Below are 27,694 nucleotides of genomic sequence, written 5' to 3' on the forward strand. Positions count from 1 at the left end.
AAGTAGTACAGGCCTTGTAGCACATAGTCTACTGTGTTCCCATACATACAGATCCATGTGATGGTATAACCACATACTGCACTTGTCACTTGTACATTTCTATAGGCCCCATCCTAACCAAAGGCGTCTGAATAAAAGGTCAGAAACAGAATACATGATGATGTAATCAATAATTTTATTTAAAACATTTTATCAAGTATCTCAGGACTGATTGCAGCTTCATTCATGGTAGCATGTAATAGCAGGTCTGAGGCTGCTTTCACACCGGTGTTAGGGTCAGTTCACGGTTTCCATCTCTTTGCTTCATTTTTGGAGAGAAACTGAAACCAAACTGAAAAAAAACTGATACATTTTGTCGCTGATTCTTTTCAATGGGGTTAAAAAAAACAAGAACTGAAAGCCTTCCGCTTGCTTCCATTCTGTCAGGTTTCCGCTTTATTGGGACGGTAGACTGCGCTATTTTTCCATCCACAAAAACCTGATAGAATACAAGCAAATGGAAGCTTTCTTTTGCTTTCCGTTCCTTTGAAATCCGATGGAAATAAAACTGAAAAAAAGCATCAGGTTTTTTTTTTCAGTTTTATTTCAGTTTTTCTCATCCAAAAACGGAGCAGAGAGACAAAAACCCTGAACTGACCCTAACATCGGTGTGAGAGCAGCCAAATATAAATAACTCTTAATCACTTTAGAATGAAGGGTTCTGTAACCTTTTATTTACTTTGTTTTTCAATTTCCCCTCAGTTTTAAGAATTCTGTCAGAGAATTGAACATTCTTGTTTATATCCAGAAGCTGAGAACCTGCGCAAAAGACCCAATGACACGGGCGTATTTGCATTGCGGAATTTGGAGCGGGCGTCCGCCTCTGGATTCTGCAGCATATACCACCCATAGACATGCTATGCAAAAACGCTCTTCCATGTCCACAAGCAGAAATAAGCAGCAATTTTCCGCTCGCGGAGGGAAAACCGCAGCATTCCTATTTATGCGCGATTTCCACGTGGACAGCTTTCATTGAAGTCAATGGAAGCTGTTCGATCTGCGGCCCGCCCGCAGTGACAGCTGCAGACGGATCGCGGAGTTAGCGTCATTGCTTAGCGACGGCGCGGTGCCATCTGTACTGCGCATGTGCCGGCCGGCCCATCCACATTACAGATGAAGAAACACTACAGACAGGTCCGCAGGGGCCACAGGCCGGACATCGGGTCAGATTCCGCTGCGGGATCCGGCCTGGTCGTGTGCATTCGGCCAAAGTTTTCACAGCTTACAACTGGATCCAGCTTAGACAATCCTCTTAGAGCTAAACACATCACACAAATGTCCCTCCTGTGTTTGTTACAATGTATCAGTGCAGGTAAGATGTCTGGGGCCAAGGTCTTTACATCTCAGAAGATTGTTTAGCCTGGATACATCGTATCTAGAGATGAGCGAGCGTACTCGGAAAAGCACTACTCGCTCGAGTAATGTGCTTTATCCGAGTATCGCTGTGCTCGTCCCTGAAGATTCGGGTGCCGGCACGGAGCGGGGAGCTGCAGGGGAGAGCGGGGAGGAATGGAGGGGAGATCTTTCTCTCCCTCTCTCCCGCCCGCTCTGCCCCGCTCCCTGCTGCGACTCACCTGTCAGCCGCAGCGGCACCCGAATCTTCAGGGACGAGCACAGCGATACTCGGATAAAGCAAATTACTCGAGCGAGTAGTGCTTTTCCGAGTACGCTCGCTCATCTCTAGTTTTAACCTCTGGTGGTAAGTAGAATATTTCCATTTCTTGACAGCAAGCAGAGATGTTGAAAATGTAGAGGAAATGAAACATAAAGTATATTCGAAATTTTGAGGACGTTTAACGATATATGATTAAACTTTATTTAATATGGAAGACCCCTTTAACTTCCTTGTCATCGGGGTTTGTACAATCTTTGAAGGTGTTATTGGTTCACAGGGATGGATTATTAAGGCATCATGTCCACCCTCTAGCCCTACAGACAGTGACCCGATCATCCTGAGTCTATCACCGGTCACCGCCGTCCATCCGCCACCCCCTGAATTAGACATTAATAACGATAGCATGAAGAGATCTGATAACAATCACGTAAGAACGTATCTCTATGGTCATATTATCAGGGAGCTTCAGTGTTTGCAGGTTCTTCATTATACTCTGCGGAAGGTTTGCATGCAGACTGCATCCCCCGCCGTCAGCTCCTGGGGAAAAAAGAGGGGATTAAAGGGTTAAAATAACTCCGCGACATATTTCTATTGTAGCAAAGCTTTCCAAATAAAAAATGAAGCAATGTTGCAAATAGTTTTCATTTACAATCTCCTACCGTTTTGTGTATACAGCTCCTATGCAGGACTATGTATCTCCATAGTAACAAACTGCAAATAAACTCTGTGTAGTCTAATCTTGCAGTTATGGGATGCTGCCATTCCTGTGCCCCCTCTTCTTAATAACCCTTTCCTTCTTGTTAGATAAACATTAGGTGGTTGTCAAGCTCCGCCTCTTTTATTAGGGGAGGAGCCTTATTAATAGAATATGATCTTATTTTCAGAAAATGTGCAGCAACAAGTCCATACATTAAAAAACTTTTTTTCTAACACCTTTCACAGTTTGAATTCCTGAATCACTATTCCCCAAGTTCTTTCTCCGCCCCGTTGATTTTCCAAGATACACTTGTTAGCCCATCAGGCCCCTGCAACAAAATCACTTATTTCTGCTACTGTATTTCTTATGAGCTTGGTTTTGGGGCTGTATTTATATACTGAGGTTGGTTTGTGTGCTATGTATGTTATGAACTTGGTTCTGGTGCTGTATTTATGTTATAAGCTTGGTTCTGGACAGTATTTATATACCGAGCTTTGTTCTGGGGCTGTAGCTATGTTATGAGCTTGGTTCTAGTTCAGTACTTATGTTATAAACTTGTTTTGGTGCTATGTTTATGTACTGAGCTTGGTTCTGGTATTATATTTATATTATGAACTCAATAGTGGGGGTGTATTTATGATGTGAGCTTGGCTCTAGTATTTTATCTGTGTATTAAATTTGGTTTATGCTGTATTTATGTTAACAGCTTGCTTCTGATGCCGTATTTATGTCATTAGTTTTGTTCTGGTGCCCAACACCTTTAGAACAGTGGCTCCCAACCAGTGGCTCTTAAGTTGTTGGGAAACTACAACTTTCATTAGGCTGCAGCTGCCAGAACATGTTGTGAGTTGTCAAAGTACTTACAACCACTTGTCCGTGAATGAGTGAGTTACATGCTCCGCCCCTGATCACATGACAGTGATGTCATTGCAGGTCCTAAAGCATAAAACATGCAGAGCCTGACAGCAGCTGTGTGCTTATACAGGACCTATGATGATTTTACCGTCATGTGATTAATCATCTGGGCTCCGAACTCTGGCCCTGATCACATGATGTTGATGTCATCCCGAGTGTAGCAGAGCTGTGTGTGTGTGACGCGCGAATGTAGCAGAGCTGTGTATCTGTGACGTGCATGTAGCAGAGTTGCGTGTGAAATCCCATATAGCAGAGCTGTGTGTGAAAGCCCATGTAGCAGGGCTGTGTGTGAAACCCCATGTAGCAGAGCTGTGTGTGGCACGCACGTAGCAGAGCTGTGTGTCGTGCGCATGTAGCAGAGCTGTGTGTCGTGCGCACTTAGCAGATCTGTGTGTGACGCGCATGTAGCAGAGCTGTGTGTGATGCGCATGTAGCAGAGCTGTTTGTGGCGCGCACGTAGCAGAGCTGTGTGTGGAATGCACATAGCAGAGCTGTGTGTATGTGATGTGCATGTACCAGAGCTATCTATTATCTATCAAACACCCTAGAGGCACAATGATGATGACATCATCACAGGTCCTAAACAGCAGCCGCGTGCTTACAACTTCAATCCCTTTCACTAGATTATATCAGTAAGTGGCGCATTGCGCCACCATAAATCTGGTACTATAATTTCCTAATAATTACTAGTAGTTTTATAAAAGCCAGAGGCTACACTGTTCTGGGGGCTACGATGTACAACAGTAAGGCCGTTTTCATACAGCCGAGAAAATCGCACGAGAATTGTGTGTTGCGAGATGCACAAATCTCACCCGAATATGAGCCCCATTCTTTCGAAGGGAGTCATACACATGAGCGATTTTTCTTCCCGCATTGCACCGCAATGCGATGCAGGAAACAAATTGCGGCACCTCCTATTTTTGGGTGTCCCCTCACATCGCCCATTGCTTTCAACGGGGCCAGCAGGGCGTTGTAGCATGTGCTAGGTGCACGTGGTTTGATGTGAGGCTTTCCCATTGAAAGCAATGGAAGAAACTCTGTGATCCTTCACCATAGCTGTCAGCCGCGCCGGAGGACCGCTGCTTCCCCGAAATGATGCAAGGCGGTTTTAAGATAAAAACGCCTTGCATCCATGGGAAAATCGCATGTTGGCGAGCGTGATATTAGGCCATGATTCACGGCCCGATATTGCGCTTGCCCGTGTAAAGTTAGCCTAACGTAGCTAGTAGAAGTGACAAACTTGGTGTGGAGTTTGATAAAGCTGATATCTCACCGCATACAACACGTTTCCCTCCATCCACTGCTTCCAGCCACGGTTTGGCACCTCGCCCTTCTGCACACATATCAGCTTGTTACCCTCCCAGGTCACCGTCGTCTGTAATAAACAGAATTAGGACATAGTATATTACTTACGTAGAAATGAAAAATGATTCAGTCGCCACAAGGAAACCACCAGCAAGCTGCTGTTAACAGATCTGATATCTCTATTCTTTGTCTCTGATGGGTTTGATGGGCTTAAATGCTGGCGATGCTCCTCGTGCGTTAGTGCTGCCAAAAATAACAATTCTGCTGCATCATTTCTTAGGACTTCGGCCTCTTTCACACGGACGACAGAGATATCACCGGGAGTAAATCGCAGCGACATCACATTTGTGTTCTATGCAATATCACTGCGTTTCCTTGCCGCAATATCACAATTTCATGTCGCTACTAAGTCGTGCGACTTTGCAGTGCGACTTTGCCAGGATTTTCAGGGGTGCTTGAAATATAAGTCATATACCAAAAATAAGCCCTAGCTCCTTTAAAAAAAACTAAATAAAAAAAATCACCTAACAGCCGCAGTCAGGTCTGCCACGTATCTCCTATTCATCTCTGACAGACTTGCTTGTAGTTTTCAGCAAGCGCTTTCTGTCTTGAAGGTTCACAACTCTGCCTCTAGGAAGCGCTGGCTGTGATTGCCTCTCGAACTCTGCGGCTCAGCCAGTCACAGCCAGCGCTCAATGAACCAGTCACAGTCATTCAATGATGACAGCTCCACTATGTACTACACCGCACAGGAGAGCCGACAGCTCCCCTATATACTATATCACATATATACTACACCATACAGGAGAGCGTACAGCTCCTCTATATACTACACCACATAGGAGAGCCGACAGCTCCTCTATATACTACACCGCACAGGAGAGCCGACAGCTCCTCTATATACTACACCACACAGGACAGCCGACAGCTCCTCTATATACTACTCCACACAGGAGAGCCGACAGCTCCTCTATATACTACACTACACAGGAGTGCAGACAGCTCCTCTATATACTACACCACACAGGACAGCCGACAGCTCCTCTATATACTACACCACACAGGAGAGCCGACAGCTCCTCTATATACTACACCACACAGGAGAGCCGACAGCTCCTCTATATACTACACCACACAGGACAGCCGACAGCTCCTCTATATACTACTCCACACAGGAGAGCCGACAGCTCCTCTATATACTACACTACACAGGAGTGCAGACAGCTCCTCTATATACTACACCAAACAGTAGAGCCGACAGCTCCTCTATATACTACACCACACAGGACAGCCGACAGCTCCTCTATATACTACTCCACACAGGAGAGCCGACAGCTCCTCTATATACTACACCACACAGGAGAGCCGACAGCTCCTCTATATACCACACCACACAGGAGAGCCGACAGCTCCTCTATATACTACATCACACAGGAGAGCCGACAGCTCCTCTATATACTACACCACACAGGAGAGCCGACAGCTCCTCTATATACTACACTGCACAGGAGAGCCGACAGCTCCTCTATATACCGCACCACACAGGAGAGCCAACTGCTCCTCTATATACTACACCACACAGCAGAGCCGACAGCTCCTCTATATACCGCACCACACAGGAGAGCCGACAGCTCCTCTATATACTACACCAAACAGTAGAGCCGACAGCTCCTCTATATACTACACCAAACAGTAGAGCTGACAGCTCCTCTATATACCGCACCACACAGGAGAGCCCACAGCTCCTCTATATACTGCAACACACAGGAGAGCCGACAGCTCCTCTATATACTACACCACACAGGAGAGCCGACAGCTCCGCTATATACTACACCACACAGGAGAGCCCACAGCTCCTCTATATAATACACCACACAGGACAGCCCACAGCTCCTCTATAAAATACACCACACAGGGGAGCCGACAGCTCCTCTATATACTACACCAAACAGCAGAGCCGACAGCTCCTCTATATACTACACCACACAGGAGAGCCAACAGCTCCTCTATATACTACACCACACAGGATTGCAGACAGCTCCTCTATATACTACACCCCACAGGAGAGCCGACAGCTCCTCTATATACTACACCACACAGGAGAGCCAACAGCTCCACTAAATACTACACCAAACAGTATAGCCGACAGCTCCTCTATATACTACACCACACAGGAGAGCCGACAGCTCCTTTATATACTACACCACACAGGAGAGCCGATAGCTCCTCTATATACTACACCACACAGGAGAGCCGACAGCTCCTCTATACACTACACCGCACAGGAGAGCCGACAGCTCCTCTATATACTACACCACACAGGAGAGCCAACAGCTCCTCTATATACTACACCACACTGGAGAGCCGATAGCTCCTCTATATACTACACCACACAGGAGAGCCGACAGCTCCTCTATACACTACACCGCACAGGAGAGCCCACAGCACCTCTATATGCTACACCACACATGAGAGCCGACAGCACTTCTATATACTACACCACACAGAAGAGCCAACAGCTCCTCTATATACTACATCACAGATATACTACACCACAGAGGAGAGCCGACAGCTCCTCTATATAATACACCACAGAGGAGAGCCGACAGCTCCTTTATATAATAGACCACACAGGAGAGCTGACAGCTTCTCTATATACTACACCACACAGGAGAGCCATCAGCTCCTCTATATACTATACCATATGGGGGAGCTGACAGCTCCATTATATACTACACCACATAGGAGAGCCGACAGCTCCTCTATATACTACACCACACAGGAGAGCTGATAGCAGCTCTATATACTACACCACACAGTAGAGCCGACAGCTCCTCTATATACTACACCACACAGGACAGCCGACAGCTCCTCTATATACTACACCACACAGGATAGCCATCAGCTCCTCTATATGGTATACCATACAGAGGAGCTGACAGCTCCTCTATATACTACACCACACAGGAGAGCCGACAGCTCCTCTATATACTACACCACACAGGAGAGCTGATAGCTTCTCTATATAATACACTACACAGGAGAGCCGACAGCTCCTCTATATAATACACCACACAGGAGAGCCGACAGCTCCTCTATATAATACACCACACAGGAGAGCTGACAGCTCCTCTGTATAATACACCACACAGGAGAGCCGACAGCTCTTCTATATACTACACCACACAGGATAGCCATCAGCTCCTCTATATGGTATACCATACAGAGGAGCTGACAGCTCCTCTATATACTATACCACACAGGAGAGTCGACAGCTCCTCTATATACTACACCACACAGGAGAGTCGACAGCTCCTCTATATACTACACCACACAGGAGAGTCAACAGCTCCTCTATATACTACACCACACAGGAGAGCCGACAGCTCCTCTATATACTACACCACACAGGAGAGCCCACAGCTCCTCTATATACTACACCACACAGGAGAGCCGACAGTTCCTCTATATACTACACCACACAGGAGAGCCGACAGTTCCTCTATATACTACACCACACAGGAGAGCCGACAGCTCCTCTATATACTACACCACACAGGAGAGTCGGCAGCGCCTCTATATATTACACAACACAAGAGAGCCCACAGATCCTCTATATACTACATCACACAGGAGAGCCCACAGCTTCTCTATATACTACACCACACAGGAGAGCCGACAGCTCCTCTATATACTACACAACATACAGGAGAGACGACAGCTCTTCTATATACTACACCGCACAGTAAAGCCGACAGCTCCTCTATATACTACTACGCGCAGGAGAGCCGACAGCTGCTATATATACTACACCACACAGGAGAGCCAACAGCTCCTCTGTATACTACACCAGACAGGAGAGTCGACAGCTCCTCTATATACTACACCACACAGGAGAGCCTACAGCTCCTCTCTATATTACACTACACAGGAGAGCCGACAGCTCCTCTATATACTACACCACACAGGAGAGCCGACAGCTCCTCTATATATTACACTACACAGGAGAGCCGACAGCTCCTCTATATACTACACAACGCAAGAGAGCCCACAGATCCTCTATATACTACTCCACACAGGAGAGCCCACAACTTCTCTATATACTACACCGCACGGGAGAGCTGACAACTCCTCTATATACTACACCACACAGGAGAGCCGACAGCTCCTCTATATACTACACCACAAAGGAGAGCCGACAGCTCCTCTATATACTACACCAAACAGTACAGCCGACAGCTCCTCTATATACTACACAACACAGGAGAGCCGACAGCTCCTCTATATACTACACCACACAGGAGAGCCGACAGCTCCTCTATATACTACACCACACAGTAGAGCCAACAGCTCCTCTATATACTACACCACACAGGGGAGCCAACAGCTCCTCTATATAGTACACCACACAGGAGAGCCGACAGCTCCTCTATATACTACACCACACAGGGGAGCCAACAGCTCCTCTATATACTACACCACACAGGGGAGCCAACAGCTCGTTTATATACTACACCACACAGGAGAGCCGACAGCTCCTCTATATACTACAGCACACAGGAGAGCCGACAGCTCCTCTATATACTACACCACACAGGAGTGCAGACAGCTCCTCTATATACTACACCACACAGGAGAGCCGACAGCTCCTCTATATACTACACCACACAGGACAGCCGACAGTTTCTCTATATACTACACCACACAGGAGAGCCGACAGCTCCTCTATATACTACACCACACAGGGGAGCCAACAGCTCCTCTATATAGTACACCACACAGGAGAGCCGACAGCTCCTCTATATACTACACCACACAGGGGAGCCAACAGCTCCTCTATATACTACACGACACAGGGGAGCCAACAGCTCGTTTATATACTACACCACACAGGAGAGCCGACAGCACCTCTATATACTACAGCACACAGGAGAGCCGACAGCTCCTCTATATACTACACCACACAGGAGTGCAGACAGCTCCTCTATATACTACACCACACAGGAGAGCCGACAGCTCCTCTATATACTACACCACACAGGACAGCCGACAGTTTCTCTATATACTACACCACACAGGAGAGCTGACAGCTCCTCTATATACTACACCACACAGGAGAGCCAACAGCTCCTCTATATACTACACCACACAGGACAGCCGACAGCTCCTCTATATACTACTCCACACAGGAGAGCCGACAGCTCCTCTATATACTACACCACACAGGACAGCCGACAGCTCCTCTATATACTACTCCACACAGGAGAGCCGACAGCTCCTCTATATACTACACTACACAGGAGTGCAGACAGCTCCTCTATATACTACACCAAACAGTAGAGCCGACAGCTCCTCTATATACTACACCACACAGGACAGCCGACAGCTCCTCTATATACTACTCCACACAGGAGAGCCGACAGCTCCTCTATATACTACACCACACAGGAGAGCCGACAGCTCCTCTATATACCACACCACACAGGAGAGCCGACAGCTCCTCTATATACTACATCACACAGGAGAGCCGACAGCTCCTCTATATACTGCACCACACAGGAGAGCCGACAGCTCCTCTATATACTACACTGCACAGGAGAGCCGACAGCTCCTCTATATACCGCACCACACAGGAGAGCCAACTGCTCCTCTATATACTACACCACACAGCAGAGCCGACAGCTCCTCTATATACCGCACCACACAGGAGAGCCGACAGCTCCTCTATATACTACACCAAACAGTAGAGCCGACAGCTCCTCTATATACTACACCAAACAGTAGAGCTGACAGCTCCTCTATATACCGCACCACACAGGAGAGCCCACAGCTCCTCTATATACTGCAACACACAGGAGAGCCGACAGCTCCTCTATATACTACACCACACAGGACAGCCGACAGCTCCTCTATATACTACACTGCACAGGAGAGCCGACAGCTCCTCTATATACCGCACCACACAGGAGAGCCAACTGCTCCTCTATATACTACACCACACAGCAGAGCCGACAGCTCCTCTATATACCGCACCACACAGGAGAGCCGACAGCTCCTCTATATACTACACCAAACAGTAGAGCCGACAGCTCCTCTATATACTACACCAAACAGTAGAGCTGACAGCTCCTCTATATACCGCACCACACAGGAGAGCCCACAGCTCCTCTATATACTGCAACACACAGGAGAGCCGACAGCTCCTCTATATACTACACCACACAGGAGAGCCGACAGCTCCGCTATATACTACACCACACAGGAGAGCCCACAGCTCCTCTATATAATACACCACACAGGACAGCCCACAGCTCCTCTATAAAATACACCACACAGGGGAGCCGACAGCTCCTCTATATACTACACCAAACAGCAGAGCCGACAGCTCCTCTATATACTACACCACACAGGAGAGCCAACAGCTCCTCTATATACTACACCACACAGGATTGCAGACAGCTCCTCTATATACTACACCCCACAGGAGAGCCGACAGCTCCTCTATATACTACACCACACAGGAGAGCCAACAGCTCCACTAAATACTACACCAAACAGTATAGCCGACAGCTCCTCTATATACTACACCACACAGGAGAGCCGACAGCTCCTTTATATACTACACCACACAGGAGAGCCGATAGCTCCTCTATATACTACACCACACAGGAGAGCCGACAGCTCCTCTATACACTACACCGCACAGGAGAGCCGACAGCTCCTCTATATACTACACCACACAGGAGAGCCAACAGCTCCTCTATATACTACACCACACTGGAGAGCCGACAGCTCCTCTATATACTACACCACACAGGAGAGCCGACAGCTCCTCTATACACTACACCGCACAGGAGAGCCCACAGCACCTCTATATGCTACACCACACATGAGAGCCGACAGCACTTCTATATACTACACCACACAGAAGAGCCAACAGCTCCTCTATATACTACATCACATATATACTATACCACAGAGGAGAGCCGACAGCTCCTCTATATAATACACCACAGAGGAGAGCCGACAGCTCCTTTATATAATAGACCACACAGGAGAGCCGACAGCTTTTCTATATACTACACCACACAGGAGAGCCATCAGCTCCTCTATATACTATACCATATGGGGGAGCTGACAGCTCCATTATATACTACACCACATAGGAGAGCCGACAGCTCCTCTATATACTACACCACACTGGAGAGCTGATAGCAGCTCTATATACTACACCACACAGTAGAGCCGACAGCTCCTCTATATACTACACCACACAGGACAGCCGACAGCTCCTCTATATACTACACCACACAGGATAGCCATCAGCTCCTCTATATGGTATACCATACAGAGGAGCTGACAGCTCCTCTATATACTACACCACACAGGAGAGCCGACAGCTCCTCTATATACTACACCACACAGGAGAGCTGATAGCTTCTCTATATAATACACTACACAGGAGAGCCGACAGCTCCTCTATATAATACACCACACAGGAGAGCCGACAGCTCCTCTATATAATACACCACACAGGAGAGCTGACAGCTCCTCTATATACTACACCACACAGGAGAGCCGACAGCTCCTCTATATACTACACCACACAGGAGAGCCCACAGCTCCTCTATATACTACACCACACAGGAGAGCCGACAGTTCCTCTATATACTACACCACACAGGAGAGCCGACAGTTCCTCTATATACTACACCACACAGGAGAGCCGACAGCTCCTCTATATACTACACCACACAGGAGAGCCGGCAGCGCCTCTATATACTACACAACACAAGAGAGCCCACAGATCCTCTATATACTACATCACACAGGAGAGCCCACAGCTTCTCTATATACTACACCACACAGGAGAGCCGACAGCTCCTCTATATACTACACAACATACAGGAGAGACGACAGCTCTTCTATATACTACACCGCACAGTAAAGCCGACAGCTCCTCTATATACTACACCGCGCAGGAGAGCCGACAGCTGCTATATATACTACACCACACAGGAGAGCCAACAGCTCCTCTGTATACTACACCAGACAGGAGAGTCGACAGCTCCTCTATATACTACACCACACAGGAGAGCCTACAGCTCCTCTCTATATTACACTACACAGGAGAGCCGACAGCTCCTCTATATACTACACCACACAGGAGAGCCGACAGCTCCTCTATATATTACACTACACAGGAGAGCCGACAGCTCCTCTATATACTACACAACGCAAGAGAGCCCACAGATCCTCTATATACTACTCCACACAGGAGAGCCCACAACTTCTCTATATACTACACCGCACGGGAGAGCTGACAACTCCTCTATATACTACACCACACAGGAGAGCCGACAGCTCCTCTATATACTACACCACAAAGGAGAGCCGACAGCTCCTCTATATACTACACCAAACAGTACAGCCGACAGCTCCTCTATATACTACACAACACAGGAGAGCCGACAGCTCCTCTATATACTACACCACACAGGAGAGCCGACAGCTCCTCTATATACTACACCACACAGTAGAGCCGACAGCTCCTCTATATACTACACCACACAGGGGAGCCAACAGCTCCTCTATATAGTACACCACACAGGAGAGCCGACAGCTCCTCTATATACTACACCACACAGGGGAGCCAACAGCTCCTCTATATACTACACCACACAGGGGAGCCAACAGCTCGTTTATATACTACACCACACAGGAGAGCCGACAGCTCCTCTATATACTACAGCACACAGGAGAGCCGACAGCTCCTCTATATACTACACCACACAGGAGTGCAGACAGCTCCTCTATATACTACACCACACAGGAGAGCCGACAGCTCCTCTATATACTACACCACACAGGACAGCCGACAGTTTCTCTATATACTACACCACACAGGAGAGCCGACAGCTCCTCTATATACTACACCACACAGGGGAGCCAACAGCTCCTCTATATAGTACACCACACAGGAGAGCCGACAGCTCCTCTATATACTACACCACACAGGGGAGCCAACAGCTCCTCTATATACTACACGACACAGGGGAGCCAACAGCTCGTTTATATACTACACCACACAGGAGAGCCGACAGCACCTCTATATACTACAGCACACAGGAGAGCCGACAGCTCCTCTATATACTACACCACACAGGAGTGCAGACAGCTCCTCTATATACTACACCACACAGGAGAGCCGACAGCTCCTCTATATACTACACCACACAGGACAGCCGACAGTTTCTCTATATACTACACCACACAGGAGAGCTGACAGCTCCTCTATATACTACACCACACAGGAGAGCCAACAGCTCCTCTATATACTACACCACACAGGAGAGCCGACAGCTCCTCTATATACTACACCACACAGGACAGCCGACAGTTACTCTATATACTACACCACACAGGCATTACTGCAACTATAAAAAGTTGAACATGAACACATTTTTTTTTTCATTTGCAAGGCCACTTTTCCCTTTGAAATTGTAGCATTTGTGGTAATCAGTTGATGTAGCCTCAGTCTGCTCCTGCAAAACTGCTTGTGTCCAGCAGATGGCCGTGCTGAACTGTAATGTTCTTCATCTCTCCTGCTGTAGATTTTCTTTACTGATTCAGAAGTAGTTTTCGATGTTTTATGCTCCAGATCTGTTGTACTCCGTATTACCACTAGGTGTCCGTCTAGTAGTGTATGCAGTGCCCCGCTATCACATTATCCATAGGGTATATCATAATCATTATGTATTTTTGTACATTATGTTTGGCTGTTAACTCAAGGTTGCGATGAATAATATGGTTGTGTTGTGTTGCTGCTGGAGGCACCGAAAAGTGAGGAGTGTGGGAGGATTATGATGGCTGATCATACAGAAGCCAGAACATGTTGATGTCAAGAGGACAAAAGCCTTATTTTGCCAATGAGTGTATGTGATGGGTGTTCTATTTTATCCTTGTGTGTGGGATATATTCCAGTCGAATCTCTGAGTCCATATATAATAGTCTGCAACATTGTCAGCCCCCATAATATTGCAAGTAGAAACATTGTCAGCTCCATCTCGTAATATACTCTGTAACATTACTACAGTCACCCCAATATTGTGGGTTTTTAGCTCAAAACAAAAAATACTGCAATTCATTGTTCGAGCAATGCCGCTACAGAGTACCCATCATAACACCCTCTGCCATACTGAGTCCAGAAAATATGAGGTGGTTCGGGAGGTTCTTTAGTTTCTATGGTGGTGTTTGTGGATATGTAGAGGGTAAAGATTCTTATTTTTAGTGGTCTAGGGTGGTTTATACTTCCATATCTCATATCTATGGTGGTGTAGGGTGGCTTAGGGTGAATTTTGATATCATTGGTACTATAGGGTATTATAGGGGTCAATAGTAGTGTTCTTGGTCGTCTAGGGTGAACTGGGCTTCTTTTCAGTTGTCTAGGGTGACTCTATAGTAAATGGTAATATCCTTGTTTTTCTAAGGTTGCTTAGGGGTAAGTAATAATATCCCTGGTGGTCTAGAACAGCATTCTCAACAAGTGGCCCCAACAAGTCATGGATTATGTTTTTATGTGGTCTAGGGTGATCAGTGGTAACATCATTGGTTGCCTAGTGTGGAAATGAGTTAAATGATTATAGTCCTGGTGGTCTAAGGTGGGAAAGAGGTTTACGGCAATATCTATGTGCTCTAAGATGAAGATGTGGTCAGTGGTAACATTCCTGGAGGTCTAGGTTAGTAGGGTGGTCAATGTTAACATCCCTGGGGGATTAGTGGGGTAAAGATCTTACAGTGGTTTAGGATGGTTTAGGATGAATATTAGTATCCTCGGTAGTATAGAGTGTAATGTTCCTGGTTATGTATGATGTCATAAGGATTAATGTTCCAGGTTGTCTAAGGTGAATTGGGCTTCTTTTTAAATTGTTTACGGTGGCTCAATATAAATTTGCTTAGGGGTAAGTAATATTCCTGGTGGTCTAGAACAGCATTCTCAACAAGTGGCCCCAACAAGTCATGGATTATGTTTTTATGTGGTCTAGGGTGATCAGTGGTAACATCATTGGTTGCCTAGTGTGGAGACGAGTTAAATGATTATAGTCCTGCTGGTCTAGGGTGGGAAAGAGATTTACAGCAATTTCTATGTGCTCTAAGATGAAGATATGGTCAGTGGTAACATTCCTGGTAGTCTAGGTTAGTAGGGTGGTCAATGTTAACATCCCTGGGGGATTAGTGGGGTAAAGATCTGACAGTGGTTTAGGGTGGTTTAGGATGAATATTTGTATCCTCGGTAGTATAGAGTGTAATGTTCCTGGTTATGTATGATGTCATAAGGATTAATGTTCCAGGTTGTCTAAGGTGAATTGGGCTTCTTTTTAAATTGTTTACGGTGGCTCAATATAAATTGCTTAGGGGTGAGTAATATTCCTGGTGGTCTAGAACAACATTCTCAACAAGTGACCCCAACAAGTAATAGATTATGTTTTTAGGATATCCTTAGTTTTGCAGAGGTGATGTGATTATTGCCAATGCCTCAGACATTACCTCAGGTGTTCTCTTTATAGGATATCCCCAAATCATGATCTGTTGGGGAAACTTGAGCACTAGAGTTCAGAAACAATGGTATAGAATGGCTTATGAGAGATTCGTAATAGTTTATGCTAGGATCCCTGGCGGTTTAGGATAGTAGGAGATTATAATTGCTTTCCCGGGTGGTCTAGGTTACATAGGGAGTAATAGTAATATTCTTGTAGATATAATGTATCAAAGAGTTTAATGGCCATATTCCCGGTGTTCTAGGGTGATGATGGGTTTAATGGTAATATTCCTGGTTGTCAGAGGTGGAAAGGCAGTTAATGCAAATATCACTAGTGGTCCACAATGGTGAGTTGGTCAGTGGTAACATTCTTGGTGGATTTGGGTGGAGAAGTGTTCAGAGGTAACATTTCTGGTGGTGTAGGGTGATGATGGGTTTAATGGTAATATTATTGGTGATATAGGATAGAGATGAGGCTAATGGCAAAATTTCTGGTTGTCTACAATGGAAAGGTGGACAGTGATAACATCCATGTGGTCTAGGGTGGTGAGGCGCTCAGTGCTAAAATCCCTGGTGGTCTAGAGTGGTGAGATGGTGAGTGGAAAAATCCCAGGTGACCTACAGTAGTGAGGTGGTCAGTGGTAACATCCCTCGTGTTTTATGGTGGTGATGAGTTTAATAATAATATACTTGGTGGTCTACAATGCAGAAGAGGTTAATGGCAATATCTCTGGGGATCTATGGTGGTGAGGTGGTCAGTGGTAACATCCCTGGTGGTTTATGGCGGTGATGAGTTTAAAAGTAATATACCTGGTTGTCTATGGTGCAGAAGAAGATTATGTCAATACCTCTAGTGATCTATGGTCATGAGGTGGTCAGTGGGAATATCCCTGGAGTTCTAGGGTGGTAAGGTGGTCAGTGATAACATCCCTGGTGGACTATGTTGGTGACGTGATCAGTGGTTAAGTCCCTGGTGGTGTAGGGTGGTGATGGGTTTAATAGCAATGATCCTAGTGGTCTAGATAGGGGAAGAACTTAATGGTAATATCCCTGGTGGACTAGGGTGGAGAGGTGGTCAGTCTTAAAATCCCTAGTGGTCTAGAGTGGAGAACTGGTCAGTGGTAACATCCCTGGAGGTCTAAAGTGGTGAGATAGTTAGCACAAAAATCCCTGATGGTTTACAGTGGTGGTCAGCAGAAAAAATCCCTGTTGGTCAACAGTGGTAAGGTGGTCAGCGAAAAAATCCCTGGTGGTCAACAGTGGTGAGATGATCCGTGTTAACATCCCTGGTGGTCTGTCTTGGTGATGAGTTTAATGATAATATTCCTGGTTGGCTAGCATTCAGAAGAGGATAATGGCAATATCCCTGGTGATATATGGTGGTGAGGTAGTCAGTGGTGAAATTCTTGATGGTCTAGAGTAGTAAAGTAGTCTGTGGTAAAATCTCTAGTGGTCTAGAGTGATAAGGTGGTCAGTAGTAATTTCCTGGTGGTCTAGAGTAGTGAGGTGGTCAGTGGTAACATCCCTAGTTGTCCTGGGGTTTGAAGAGATCACAGTGGCATGGAATGTTTTCCAGTTTGCTGCTGGGATTAACATCCAAGGAGGCATGAGGGATTGTGAGTCCAATGTGAATGCTTGGTTTGGCCTACCACTCCACTTAGCTGTCACTGCACTGTGAGAGTTCCTAGTTCCTATATAACATGGATTTAGCCTACATGTAATCATAATTATCTATCAGGTTCAAACGTCCAGCATAGTGCGCCCCTCTCACTCATCCCTTACAATGTATACCTTGCAGATTCGACCGTCTATGGCACCCAGGTCCTCTTCAAACTCTTCCCCCAAGGTGAAATCCATGATGTAATTCCGGAAGGTGCTGAGTGTTCGGATTATTATGTGGTTACCATCCACTATAAACTCTTTCTCTGGGCGCAGAAGAATAACAATCTTCCGCAGAGCGATATTTAAATCTACAAGTAGAAAGATGATGTGAGAAGAACAGGGCGGTATTATATACGCAGCAACAAATATGGCTGACAGAGTCTTTACAGATTATCAAGTCTTTGCAGATTACTAGACTGATATAAAAGAGTTTCATACTTAGCGTCTTAGCGTAAGACACTCCCTCACCCCACGACATTATACTACACCATCTCTTCACATTACATCCAGCAATAGTTACCCCCATCACATTATACTCGGCAACACTGTTACCCACCAATATTGTTACCCCATCACATTATACCCAGCAACCCTGTTACCCAGCAATATTGTTACCCCATCACATTAAACCCAGCAACCCAGTTACCCAGCAATATTGTTACCCCATCACATTATATCCAGCAACCCTGTTACCCATCAATATTCTTACCCCATCACATTATACCCAGCAACACTGTTACCCATCAATATTCTTACCCCATCACATTATACCCAGCAACACTGTTACCCACAAATATTGTTACCCCATCACATTATACCCAGCAACCCTGTTACTCAGCAATATTGTTACCCCATCACACTATACCCAGCAACACTGTTACTCACCAATATTGTTACCCCGATCACATTATACACAGCAACCCTGTTACCCACCAATATTGTTACCCCATCACATTATACCCAGCAACGTTGTTACCCACCAATATTGTTACCCCATCACATTATACCCAGCAACACTGTTACCCACCAATATTGTTACCCCATCACATTATACCCAGCAACACTGTTACCCAGCAACATTGTTACCCCATCACATTATACCCAGCAACACTGTTACCCACCAATATTGTTACCCATCACATTATACCCAGCAACACTGTTACCCACCAATATTATTACCCCGATCACATTATACCCGGCAACACTGTTACCCACCAATATTGTTACCCATCACATTATACCCAGCAACACTGTTACCCACCAATATTATTACCCAGATCACATTATATCCAGCAACACTGTTACCTACCAATATTGTTACCCCATCACATTATATCCAGCAACACTGTTACCCACTAATATTGTTACCCCATCACATTATACCCAGCAACACTGTTACCCATCAATATTGTTACCCCATCACATTATACCCAGCAACACTGTTACCCATCAATATTGTTACCCCATCACATTATACCCAGCAACCCTGTTACCCACCAATATTGTTACCCCATCACATTAAACCCAGCAACACTGTTACCCACCAATATTGTTACCCCATCACATTATACCCAGCAACACTGTTACCCAGCAATATTGTTACCCCATCACATTATAGCCTGCAACACTGTCACCTCTATGACATTATACCAGCAACATAGTTACCTCATCACATTATAACAGTAACCTTTTTACCCCATCATATTATATCCTGCAACGTTGGTACTACATCACATTATGTCCAGCAACATTATTACCCCCATCAATTTATGGCCAGGAACACTGTTACCCTCATCACATTATACCAGGCGATATTGTTACTTTCATCAGATTATGCCAGCAACATCGTTACCTTTATTACATTATAGCAACAACATCGTTCCCTGTATTACATTATGCTCAGAGACATTGTTACCCCCATCACTTTATACCCAGCAACATTATTATCCCCATCACATTATTCCAGCAACTTTTTACCCCATTATAGTTTACCCTGCCACATTGGCACCACGTGACATTATGCCCAGCATTATTGTTACCCCTATCAATTCAAACCCAGCAACATGTTACCCTCATTACAATATTGTTGCCTCCATCATGTTATCCCACTAACATTATTACCTCCATCACATTATACTCAGCAATGCCCTCAGTGCCCCACCGACAACTCTGCTAGCTGCCCATCCTTTCGTACCCTGCAATTTGTCAGTCCCACTGTCAGTACTATAAGACCCTATCCCATTATGCCCAAAATCCGCTTCACCCTCACATCATAGTCTAACATTATAGTCTGCGGGTGCTGTCGTTATCTTTGCGCCCTCATGCCGCTTTTCCATCCTACACTAAGTGTTGATTTCTTACTTAAAGCTTTGAGATATTCCTCCAGGTTTTCCTGTGACGCCAGCTCGAACTTTCCATTGAACACTTCGGCCATGCTGGTGCCCTGTGCTGGTATGTGATTATATTGCTCCTGCCTGGGGATACCTTTTACCTCATGTTATGGGTCAGTCCTTGTCCCTGCCTGCCCTGTGTGTGCTGCCTTCCTCTCAGTAAATCCCTTTCCTCTCTCTGTCGTCGCTGCTTCTGCCTCATCTGTCTCCCTTTAATGTCCAACCTAATCCCCATTATATCTCAGCCAGGCCCACACAGAAATATAATCCCAGATTAGACAAACAGCAACAACATTAACCTCCAGTCTGCCAGGAGCAGCGCTCATAGCGGTCCGGATAATGAGGACTATTGGATCTTCACTGTTGATTAGACAAGGCGATAAGTTTTATTCTGGGTGGGGTGTAGCAGATTAATTTAAAGTGATCTTGCCTTTTTGTGGGATAACTATAGGGGCATTAATATAGTGTCCCATGTGGGTTTGGTACCTTGTAGGTGCCCGCTGCTCCATAAACAGACTGTAAGAGGCATTTGGGTGGTCCTGGGGAGTTTACCAGACCCTCAACTTATTATAGATAGAATGGTAGCACCTATTTCAAATATGCAGGGACTAGCTATAGGGGGTTCAGAGGCAGCAGTTTCACCTGAGCCCCGAGCCTCTTCTGCCATCTGGTTACCAGTATTAGATGGCACATGAGAGGTGGCCCTCTCTTCTTTATAACTTCCAAATAGTAGAAGAGGGGGCGAATGAAAGTCATTGCCTGCAGAATCAGACTACATAGGGTTTGTTTGTAGTCTGGAGGCCAGGTGTTCTATATAGGAACTGTGTACACAAAACGGGATCAAATTTTAATCAAGATTGTTTCAGATTTTGTGTCTATTAATTTACATGTATTGTTGCAGAAGTATTCACATCCTTTAAAAGGAGTTCATTTTTGTGATATTTTCCTGCAGTTCCATCCCACCCGTCACGATCAATTATCAGAAGCATTCGAGCTGCCACCTACATGCACCTGCTGCACGGAGTGATATTTCGCCGTCGTTCCTCTATTCTTCGTCACACATTTCAGTACTTTGGATAGGATCTGGGAATGTCTCCAGAGCTGCAGCTTGGTGGAGGCTGCAGTGTCTCCATACATTGTACTGGAGTCTTAAGGAGCTCTGTGATACCAAGTCATTATCTGTCGTGTGAGTTACTGATCAGATCGGCTTACTGACATTATCCTGCTCTGCTTATTGAACAGTTCACAGAGGTCACCCATATTCACTGCTGACCGGGAAATGCCCCCTACAATCTGGAATGCCCCCTACAATCTGGAATGCCCCCTACAATCTGGAATGCCCAGGACAATACTGACCAGAGTGTGTCCACTACAATACTGACTGCGGGAGTCTGCTATAATACTGACCAGGGGTGACCCCTATATTATGGACCATGGAGTGCCCTCTCCAATACTGACCAGAGAATGTCCACTACAATACTGACTGCGGGGGTCCACTACAATATGGCAGAGTCACCACTGTAATAGTGACCAAGGAGTCTCCAATACAATACTGACTGCGGGGGTCCGCTACAATACCGGGGAGTGACCGCTGCAATAGTGACCAAGAAGTATCCAGTACTGACCAGGGGTTGAGCACTATATTATGGACCACGGAGTGCTCTCTCCATAATGACCGGGATGTCTTCCTACAATAAAGAATCTGTCCATTGGCAACCCAACATTGCAATGCTGAGCCTCGTCTCTCTGTAAACCACTTAGATGCTGTGGTCATTGTTACCATGGCACCTAAAGTATTGCAGTGGGATGGAGAATGGGGCGGGCACAGCACATCACGTGCTCTTATACTATAGCACAGTATGGCAAGGAGTTAAAGAAGCTCTACAGTTTTAACTAAATGAGCCTGAATTAATTCTTCAACAAAAAGATGCATTTTGCTTCTGTTCATTGTCTTAGACGGGATCTCAGTTTGCTGTCAGTTAGGGCTCATGTCCATGGGCGGGTCGCATTCCACATGCAGGAGCCCGCAGCAGAATCCGACTCTGCCTGCGGCCGAGGACCGTGTGTACCTGTCCGGGTCTTCACTGCAGATGTGTGCACAAGCGCCGCCGCGCATGCGCAGTAGAGTTTTTTTTAAACTCCTGCATTCCAGTGAACTCTGCGGCCCATTGACATTGCGGCCGGGCGGCAAAATGGACGGCTTCCATTGAATTCAATGGAAGCTGTCCATGTGGGAAGCGCACTGAAGTGGAGCATGCTGCGATTTGATTTCTGCACCCAAAGGTCTGCAAATCAAATCTGCATGCTTTAATTCAGGTACGGACGCCCATGTTTCATGTTTCCCTATGGGCGACTTGAACTGTGGATCATCCATGTGGGTGCCCCATGTGGATTCAGATCCGCTCGTGGATATTGGGCCTTAAAGAATACATTCTTCTTTACATCCAGAGGTAAAAAACTTGTACAGACCTTATATTTCTCCCAGCTGAGGGTTTGTTACAACTGTATCCAGTCTCTACAGTTCTGTGAGCTAAATGTATCAGCAGCACAGATCTTCTGCTGTTTGCTACAATGTATCACTGCAGGTAAACTTAGGCTGTTGAGCTCACAGTTGATTATTTCGACTGGATCCAAGGGTACCAAGCCCTCAGCTGTGACAAGTATCATGTCTGTACAGGTTCTTCATCTCTAGACGCATACAAGGATGCTCCCGGACAGGCTGCTGCACCGATTTATCTAAGCCGTGACATCCGCTATCACTGCTCTCCGGCCCTGGATACAGAGTCGTGTATTTGTGTCAGACAATTTGATTAGAGCAGGAAGTGCAGAGATCTGGACTTGTCATTACATCTTATATCGAGTGCATTCGTGCATTGCATTCCCAGGAGAAGCGCAGGTCGCGGCCACGGAGGCGGTCACGTTTTAGATTGTGCAACGAAAAAACGAAGACAACAGCGTTTGGTATCAGGGCTCTTTGGCACGTAACAAGTGTCATTAAAAAATTATTGGATCGCGTGAATTTGAACGATAATCAGTGTAAAAACAGCCAACGACGAATGAGAATTCATTCGCTTCTCGTTCGTCATTCATTTTATGTAGGCATAAAAATAATTTTTCACGCGCCATTGTGATTGGTTAGTCATTCATATTCAAAGGTACATTGTATGTGAACCACTGAATGATATGCAAACGCAATTGCAAACGATTTGTCTGCCTGTATAAAAAGGCTGCATGAGCGAAAGAGCGAACTCTGTCATCGTTCGCTCGTACGAATGATCTATCGCTACATGTAAAAGGAGTCGCAGTTCTCAGAGACCCCGTATAATGATGATCAATTCAGGGACAGATATAGCCAACTGAGACAATGTTCTCTCTACCACCATCAGGCTGTGCTTACTGTATACTGTTGCACAGGAAACTCCTTAATACCACAGTATACAGTGAGCTCCCCCTAGTGGTGGATATAGGCAGACAGAATATTTTAAAGCAAAATTTGTCCAGGATCAGGAGAGGAGTAGTTATATTAACCGATGCCGTCCTTTCTCTCAATTCGGCCACCACTTCTTCTTAGAACTCCTCTTCATACTACCAAGATGGCCACAGTGATCCTTAGTCTAAGGCCTTATTCACACATCAGTATATTTTGTCCTTGTGTGGTCAGTGTTTGCAATGGGCAGCACACAGACAGTACACAGAGCCATTGATTTGAATTGGCTTTTTCGCACATGCAATTTTTTTTACGGACATGTGGTCCATGTTAAAAAAAAAAGAATCGCAGCATGTCCTATTCTTGTGTGGATCACGGATGAGAGTCAGACATGCAACTTCCACTGCTTGTGGGACTCAAATAGCACACAGAACATATTTTGTCCCCGGGACCACGGAGGTGCTTTACCTCTATATCTATGCAGAGGATTTGGAGCTCTGTTCCAGAAAAACCTGACCGCTATAAATGAATCGGCACAGAATTTGGCACCTAAAAATGACATGATAGAAAAAGATAGAGATTCTCCTTAAAGGGGTTTTCTGGGCTATTGATGATTTATTCTTGGGATAGGGCATCCATAGGAGATCTGCAGGTGCCTACCGCTTAGGATCCCCACCGATCACCTGATAGGAAGATACTGCGGATGATCAGAATGCTGTCCATTCGGTGTGGCCTATTTGGTTTTGCAGCTCTCTCCCATTGAATGGGAGAGAGTTGCGACTCCAAACCAAGCCACTGTACTAGGGACCCCCATTGATTGGCTATCCAGTGGTGTCAATGGGGTGGGGTAGGTCACTAATACTTTTCACGTTTAAGGATGACGAGATGGAATTTAACACCGTGTCTCACTGAACACCTCATTACCACAAGCCAAACCTGAAGGAGCAGCATGGAAAGGGAATGTGAGCTACGTATGTATTTGTTTATAGAGCATTATATCCATCTCCCCGCGTGTAATCCTGTTTGTATAAGTGAACGCGCTGGGCGTCTCCACAGTGACAAAGAGTTTGGGATTAGAAATTTATCCCTATTCTCTGTTTTATGCTAATCCCTTCACTACTGGCAGGATTGCGTTACTGAGAACACACAAATTACATAAAGTCTTACATAACCTGCCCTACCTGCGAGTAGAGTAGCGGGGTGCCCAGAGCGCAAAAGATACTGCAGGGCAGGCTACCATGGGTAGCGTGCAATATTTTTCTGGTATCCGTATTCATTTTTACTCCTCATCCCTTACAGTTTCATTTACCCCCATTTTTTCATTTTGGGGAACCACATAGGGCCTAAAAAGAAGGTAAAAGTTATATAGACTGAATGATGACTGCATTAGGAACACCTACTCAATAACGGGTTGGTCCACCTTTTCTGGGCCATTGCGGCTTTCAGACATCGGAGAATAGATTCCGCAAGGTGGTAAACATCCTCCTTACTCGCCCCATGCCTGCCGCAGCAGCTCCGTCAATTGGGGCACATTTTGCAGATAAGTGGGAGCAGATCTCACAGCCCTTTCTAGCAGATCCCAAACATGTTCAATGGGATTTCAGACGGGTGAGTTTGGAGGCCAAAGTAGTGTGGAGAATTCATTATCTTGTTCTTCCAGCCACTCCGTAGTGATCTGAGCTCGATGACATGGAGCTGTCCTGTTGAAAGATGGCGCTGTGGTCAGGGAAGACTTCCTGAAGATATGGGTGCAGATGGTCAGCTGTAAGGTTCCTGTAGTGTTCACCAATGAAGGGTTGTGTTATGATGACCAACCGTCCTAGGCCATGTCAGGAAAACGCTCCCCAGACCCTGACACCACCGCCACTGGTCTGTTGAACCCCAACGGCGCACCTACAGAACGCGGCTTCATGCTGTTTACGCCAGATGCCGACCCAGCTATCTGTATGGTTCAGCAGGAAATGGGACTCGTCACTCCAGACGACTTCCTGCCATGTGCCCAAGGTCGATTGACATGTCTCCTGGGCCCATGAGAGGAGTTGTTGGTGATGATACACAGTCACCAGGGCTACCCTTGTCAGTCCTCAGCTATTGAACCCGAGTTGACACAAGGTACACAGCATGGTAATTGTGGAAATTTCTCTAACTTCTTCACTATTGTACTGCTGGGTCAGTTGGCACACTGTGGAATGTAGTTGCTGAGAAACCCGATGTGCCGCCCAACGCTCGCCTCTAGGATCAACCACACGTGACCTGCCGCTGTGTGATCTTCTGTTGGATGTCTGTCCATGTTTTACCCAGTCTTAGTGTACTCTTGATACCATGGTTCAGAAGTAGCCAACAAGTGCAACTGTTTCAGAAATAATGGCATAACAACCTTGGGCGCCAACCATCTGTCCACGGTCAAAATCATCCAAGGCACCATATTTATCCATAACTGCCAAAGGCTGCCTTCTGCTGCGAAGAGGAGAGGTCAAGCATATTACTGATCACAGGATCACATTCCTAATGGAGTGATCAGTCAGTGTACATACTTTAACATGTGCATGGGGAGGGTAATTTAGATAAAGCTTAAAGGGGTTCCTTGGTATTTGAATATTGAAGACCAATGCTCAGGATAGGCCATCATAATCAGATTGGTGGGGGTCTGCCGCTTGAAAACCCCACCGATCAGCTGTTTGAAGAGGCCACGGCACTTGGGTAAGCCCCGTGACCCTCTTCTCTGCAGAACATTGCATAGCAGCTGTGTCTGATATGGCAACTCAATCCCATTCACTTGAATGGGGATGAGCTGCTGAAAGACCACGTGACAATTGAACGTGACGTCACTGGCCAGAGAAGAGGCTGCAGCGCTCCCCTTCCTAAATAGACAGCTGATCGGCAGCGATCCAGAGTGGCAGACCTTCACAAATCCTGAGGGTAGGTCATCAATTCTTTAGTTGCAGAAAACTGCTTCAATCCCTTATTGACCGCCAATATGCCTTTATATGGCGGTCACTAATGGTCATTAAACCTGCACATACATCTTTTTAAGGAGGTAGCTTGACTAACTACTGACAGCCAGGCTCCTGCTCTAACAGCCAGGAATGGAGAAACCTCAGATCCTGGCAGTCCTAACTCCTTACATGCCTCAATCAATAGCAATTGCAGTATATTATCAGGTGACTGGGGGAGGGGGCTCTTTTTGTCACCCATTGGCACCCTGCAGTGCGATCCAATGGGCTTTATGCCTGCCATATAACCTATCCTATTAGACCCCGCCTCCCACAGAGTCTAATAAGCAAATGTCATAGGCTTAGTAGAATGCACTACATAAGTATTGCAGTGTACTATCCTAGTGATCAAACAATCAGACCTTCAAGTCCTTTTGAGGGACTAAAAAATAGTGTCAAAAAAGTTCAATAAAGTGTCATTTTAGAAAAAAAATCCATTAAAAAAATATACATTTTTCCTCACAAAAACCCTTGAATAAAGCACCAAAAAGCAGCACATAATAGATATTACCACAGTATTTTGTTATTTATCTTGCTTGATGAATACTATAAAAATAATTTTAAATACTAATGCCAGAATTGCCATTTTTCTTTTGTTCGCCTCGCAGAAAACACAATATAAAGCAATCTAAAAGTCACATGTACCTCAAACTGGTACCAATAAAAGCTGCAATTCTTCCCACAAAACACTAGAACTCACAGAACTCTGATGCTGGAAAAATCTAAATGTTTTGGATCTTAGAATGCAGCGAAGCAAATTCCATAATTTTTCTTTAAAAATGTGTTTTTTGTGCTAAAGTAGTAAAAAATGTAAAAATCTATATAAACTTGGTATCACAGTAATCGTGGTGACCCAGACAAGAACATTATGATGTTAGTTTTAGTGGATGTTGAACAGTTTTAAAAAAGAACCCAAAAAACAATGGTGGAATTTTTTTTTCTCACCTCCCCACAAAAAAATGTAATAAAAGTTATAACACCACATTATATGGACCCCAGAATGGTGCCATTAAAATATACAACTCATCCCACAAATACAAGCCCACATCTGGCTGTCAACAAGTTATTGCTTCTGCAATGTGACTATGAAAATCGCTTGGTCCTTAAGGCAC

At 45.6% G+C, this 27,694-nt stretch overlaps 1 protein-coding gene across 1 annotated transcript; it reads right to left on the reverse strand.

Moving 5' to 3' along the window:
* Positions 1-2,110: 2,110 nt before the first annotated feature.
* Positions 2,111-20,206, reverse strand: RBP5 (retinol binding protein 5). Its single transcript, XM_066598870.1, has 4 exons — positions 20,134-20,206; positions 17,902-18,080; positions 4,540-4,641; positions 2,111-2,191 (listed from the first exon to the last, which is right to left on the reverse strand). The coding sequence occupies exons 1-4, from the start codon at positions 20,204-20,206 to the stop codon at positions 2,141-2,143; spliced, it is 405 nt and encodes a 134-aa protein (XP_066454967.1). The 3' UTR covers positions 2,111-2,140.
* Between the last annotated feature and the right edge of the window lie 7,488 nt (positions 20,207-27,694).

This window comes from Eleutherodactylus coqui, chromosome 4 (assembly GCF_035609145.1).
Source record: "Eleutherodactylus coqui strain aEleCoq1 chromosome 4, aEleCoq1.hap1, whole genome shotgun sequence".
Taxonomy (NCBI): Eukaryota; Metazoa; Chordata; class Amphibia; order Anura; family Eleutherodactylidae; genus Eleutherodactylus; species Eleutherodactylus coqui.

Excerpts from the sequence above, each read along its gene's own strand:
- RBP5 (XM_066598870.1), bottom strand. The coding sequence starts at position 20,206 with ATGGCCGAAGTGTTCAATGGAAAGTTCGAGCTGGCGTCACAGGAAAAC. Across the intron at positions 18,081-20,133 it reads GGAATATCTCAAAGCTTTAA|ATTTAAATATCGCTCTGCGG; the intron begins GTAAGAAATCAA and ends TTCTACTTGTAG. Across the intron at positions 2,192-4,539 it reads AGGGAAACGTGTTGTATGCG|GAGCTGACGGCGGGGGATGC; the intron begins GTGAGATATCAG and ends TTTTTTCCCCAG.